The sequence below is a fragment of the Acanthisitta chloris genome, unplaced genomic scaffold (genome assembly GCF_000695815.1).
Source record: "Acanthisitta chloris isolate BGI_N310 unplaced genomic scaffold, ASM69581v1 scaffold5112, whole genome shotgun sequence".
Lineage (NCBI taxonomy): Eukaryota > Metazoa > Chordata > Aves > Passeriformes > Acanthisittidae > Acanthisitta > Acanthisitta chloris.
The window spans coordinates 1-4,567 of NW_008662044.1; the positions used below are offsets into that span (position 1 = coordinate 1).

The 4,567-nt window shown below is 59.2% G+C and overlaps 1 protein-coding gene across 1 annotated transcript in view; it reads right to left on the reverse strand.

The window, feature by feature from the left end:
- Positions 1-183: 183 nt before the first annotated feature.
- LOC103798193 (alpha-2-macroglobulin-like protein 1) overlaps positions 184-4,567 on the reverse strand; it is a gene marked incomplete at both ends in the record, with an annotated part of 10,426 nt that continues 6,042 nt past the window's right edge. Inside the window, 14 exons of the mRNA XM_009070441.1 lie at positions 184-419; positions 507-674; positions 863-926; positions 1,073-1,229; positions 1,327-1,408; positions 1,567-1,743; positions 1,915-1,989; positions 2,350-2,419; positions 2,583-2,704; positions 2,965-3,091; positions 3,186-3,411; positions 3,621-3,765; positions 4,006-4,099; positions 4,249-4,383. Of these exons, the coding sequence (XP_009068689.1) occupies positions 184-419; positions 507-674; positions 863-926; positions 1,073-1,229; positions 1,327-1,408; positions 1,567-1,743; positions 1,915-1,989; positions 2,350-2,419; positions 2,583-2,704; positions 2,965-3,091; positions 3,186-3,411; positions 3,621-3,765; positions 4,006-4,099; positions 4,249-4,383 (1,878 nt within the window). The remainder of the gene's footprint in view (positions 420-506; positions 675-862; positions 927-1,072; positions 1,230-1,326; positions 1,409-1,566; positions 1,744-1,914; positions 1,990-2,349; positions 2,420-2,582; positions 2,705-2,964; positions 3,092-3,185; positions 3,412-3,620; positions 3,766-4,005; positions 4,100-4,248; positions 4,384-4,567) is intronic.

Consider the following 4,567-nt stretch of genomic DNA (forward strand, 5'->3'; position numbering starts at 1 on the left):
GATCCAGCACAGTCCCTCTGGATCCAGACACTGTCCCTCTGGATCCAGTGCTGGCTCCCAGCACAGTCCCTCTGGATCCAGTGCTGGCTCCCAGCTCTGCTGGGGTCACAGCACCATGGAGACAGCACTTAGGGTCGCTCCTAAGTGCCAACCCCAGGAGGAGAAGTGTTGGAGCAGCCCCACGGACACCAGTGCTGGTACCTGTGTGGAGGCAAAGCCTCCGTACGGGTTCTGCTGCTTGCTGAGCCAGCGGATGATCCGGGCTGCGGTGGCCAGGTCAGCAGAGGACACCTGGGGCTGGGACAGGTAGGCCAGGAGGACATAGGCTGTTGTCTCCACCTCTGCCGACGATGCTGCAGCCCATAAGGACTCCGAGGAGGGCACAGCCTGCCCCTTCCTCTGCCAGTACAGCTGCCCCTCTGGGAGAGAAGGGGTGGGAGCTCAGCCTGTGCTCTGAGGTGGGATGAGGTGACCCAGGTGGCACCACGGCCCATGCCAGGTGGTACCTGTGCTGATGCTGTGCTGGGCCAGGCTCTGCAGCTTTGCTTGCTGCTGCTCCCTGTCCCCTGCCAGCCCAAAGGCATAGGCAAGCAGGGCCTCTGTGTAGGGGTTGTCTGTGCTTGAAGCCTCCAGGCACTGCATGGCTGAGCTCACCATTGGGTCCTGGCACGTGAGCAAGTCAGGAGAAAGGCCATGGGCATGGGAATCACACAGAGACCCCCATCCTGCCCAGGGAGACCTGTTGTGCCCAAGCTGGGCAAGGAGGGGGCCTGGAACAGCCATTCCCCCTGTCCCAGCACCCATCCCTATCCCAGCAGCCCCTCCAGGGATGATGGGATGATCCTCACCGTTGGGTCCAGTGTTCCCACCTCCAGCAATGCTACTGTCACATAAGCTGAGAGTGTGATCTCATCCGAGACACCACCCTGCAGAGGAGACAGCAGGACACGGGTCCAACCATGCCATCAGCACAGGGACTCTCCCACTGCCCACACCACACTCCAGGGACACTCTGGAGCTGCCCCAGCTCTGGCAGTGTGTCCCCATGTCCCACCCCAGCCCAGCAAGCCACCTTCATGGCATTGTTGAAGAGTTTGCCCACGCTGTTGAAACAACCCGTTGGCTTCTGCTGCTTCTGCAGCCAGCTCAGAGCGTCGGTGATGTGCCTCTCCTCGATGGGCACGTAGGCTCTGGCTTGCCCAAAGGACTTGAGGACAAATGCTGTCAGCCTACAAACCACAGAGACATCAGAGGGATGGGAGATCAGGGCTGGGGTTCCCTAGGTGGCAGGAGGAGTCTTGGCATGGTCTCCATGGGGTCCCTCACCAGGTATTCCCTGTGGAATCACTCTTCCCAAAGGCACTGTAAGAGCCATCATCATGTTTGTAGAGCAGCTCTCGCTGGTACCCTGTGGGGAGGAGATGGAGATGAGCCTTTGCACAGTGGTTTTCCCATCTCCAGGGGCTCCTAGAGCCTGGGTGGAAATGGGAAGAGGGATGTGGGATGGTGGTGTCCCTCAGCAGCAAGGTGGGGTGGGAGGGGAGAGGAGGGGATGGGACCTCTCACCGCTCTGCAGGAAGCTCTGTGCCTTGCCACGGATGTCAGGGAGCAGCTGCCCACTCTTCTCCAGATACTGCAGGATGTAGATGTTGGGGGCGAAGAGAACCATGTTCTGCTCCCCACAGCCATAGGGCATGGCCAGGAGGCTGCCCAGGTTCTGCAGGGCATTGCCCATGATGTCACCTGTCCCAGGGGGACATGGGGAGCACTGTCATCAGCCGTGCCCTACTGCCATCCCATGTCCCCTTCCATCTCAGCTCTGGGTGGTGCCACCTCCTGCTGAGCTTGGGCCCTGGAGCTCTGCACCTCCCACTGCCCATGGTGGTCCCCAAGCCCCCACTGCCTGTCCCTTACCCATCACAGCAACATGAGCTCGCTGGGAGCCCTCCAGGGTGTTTGCAGGAACTTCTAGGGAGATTTTTTCAGCACCTGTGGGGATGGAGGGCCACAAGAGTGGGGATGGAGGGCCATGAGAGTGGAGATGCCCAGGAAGGACACAAGAGTGGGGATGGAGGGCCATGAGAGTGGAGATGCCCAGGAAGGACACAAGAGTGGGGATGGAGGGCCATGAGAGTGGAGATGCCCAGGAAGGACACAAGAGTGGGGATGGAGGGCCATGAGAGTGGAGATGCCCAGGAAGGACACAAGAGTGGGGATGGAGGGCCATGAGAGTGGCCAAGAGTGGGCATGGAGGCACAAGGCTGGGTTGCAGCATCTCAGCCAGGAGTTCCCAAGGACCCTGGTCCTTGGTTCCTGTGGCCTGATGGCCCTTGTGACCAGTAGCCAGGCATCCCTGGCTGCTCCTACCTTCCTGGCAGAACAGGGAGCTGTGTGCCTTCTCCACCAGGATTCCCCCAGGCTGTGAGGAAGAAGAAACAGAGTTAGGAGAAGGGACCAGCCATGTCCCCCAGGGTCACCCCTGCAGCCAGCTCAGGGCTGGGTACTTTCCCACTGCCCCCCAAGGGCTGTTTGGACCCTGCCCCCAATCCCATCCCACTTTCCTCCTCCATAACCCATCTGACCTGCACCAGCAAGGGCTTTATCACGGTGTCCACGTGCCCCTGGGGTGGCACCACGGGCAGCTCATTGCCGCAGAGCTCCTTGGAGCTGATGGCCTTGGTGCTGACAGTGATGTTCACCTTCCCTGGGGATGCAAGCAGGACACTCAGCTCCCATGGAGACCCCAGCCCTGACCCCAGCCCCTAGGGCTTTGTGTAGGGCTGGTTGCATCAGGATGGAGTCACTACACTGAGGAGCAGTACGGGAAGCAATGGGGAGGGTGAAAATGGAGCGGAGGAGCTTCCAAGATGCTGTTGCATTTCTCCTGTCCTCCCTGCCCACCCCATCCCTCGAGGAGGTCCCCAGGGCAAGAGGAGTGTCCCTCCAGGCCCTGGTGCTGTGTACCCAGCCTGGTGGCCTGCACGTCCCAGCGGAAGGTCCTTGCTTCATCTGCACAGACACAGCCACCATAGTCCTCCTCCGCCCTCGCCGACACCTCCAGCTCCGCCGACTCTGCCAGCGTCACCTGAACCTGCCCCAGTATGGCCACAGCTCCATCAGCCCCCAGCAGATCCCAGACCCAGGGTCCCCTCCCCTCCCCACTCACCCTCCCCAGCCCTGCTCACCCTCAGGCACTGCTGTAGGTAGTTGAAGACGGTGGCCACGAGGGTGAAGGCTTCGTGCCTGACCACAGCGTAGGGCAGTGCCAGCTCCACGAAGAAGGGCTTGAATGCTGTGAGGGTGATTGCAGGAGACAGCCCCAAGCCCTGAGGGGCCATGCAGAACATCCCAGCTTTCCACTCAGTGATGGCATCAGGCACTGTCACTGCCATCTCAGCGGAGCCTCCCTCCCTGTGGGATGGAGAACATCATGAGAACATCCCATCTGGGTCACACTGCTGGGGTCATCCCCAGCGGGGCTGGCACTCTCCCTGTGTGATGGAGAACACCATGGAAACAACCCACCCAGGTCACACACTGCTGATGTCCCCATGACATAGTCCTCCTGATGTCCCCAACTTCCCTCCATGCAGTTCCCCTTGGGAACTGTCCTAACTCACCCCACAGGGACCAGGTCCCACAGCCAGGTCTCTGGGAAATACACCCGAGGTGTATCATCCTGGTCCTTGGTATCTACAAAGTCTAGTGTGTTCTCACTTGCAGCGATTGGGACATTATTCCTCGAACTGAACAAAACTACGTGATCTGGAAATGACAGAGCAGAAGTTAGGGACCACAGGGCTCTACATCTCAGCTGGACCTTGTCTGCAGCCAGTGAGAAGGTGGCCAAAATCCCTCTCAAGCCTCTTCAATCCATTTGATACAAACTGTATGTTCAGGATGGCTCTAAGTCCACCGGAGGACAGCAGAGCCAGGACTGGCCACCAGTTCTTTGCTCTCTTCTCCTGAGAGGGCTCAGAGGAGCAAGTCAAGGGCTGTGCTGACCTCTCATAACGGGTCCTGGCAAGGCAATGGGGTAGGATCTGTCTGGGCAGTCCTTGCTGATCTTGGCATTGGTGAAAAGCTTCAGTGCTGCATCCTATGGAAAGCAAGAGGTTGTTCACGTGCCATACTCAGCAGGAGGAATAAGCCCCATTCAGCTCTGGTCAGAGGGCTGAAGAAGACAAGTGGAGAAGGAGCCTGGGCTTGGCAGGGAAGGAAAAGGCACAGGTGGGCAGGGACTTTCACCTGAAACAACTGGTAGGTCTCCATCTCAGCATTCCACCAAACATAGAAAGGGAGCAGATACCTCCCGTGACGTTGACAGTGTGGTGGGTCCCGAATGCTGCCAGGGTAGTTGAAGCTGGGGAGTGCTTCATAGACCTGGGAATAAACACATGTACTGGGTACAAAACTGACCAGGCACCTCCCCCCTGCCCTGGAGCAGGAGCCACCAAGGCACCAGGTGATAGAGAATTTTAGGGGCTGGAATGGAGCTTAGAGATCATCCAGCCCCAACCCCTGCCCTGGGCAGGGACACCTCCCACCAGAGCAAGTTGCTCAAGGC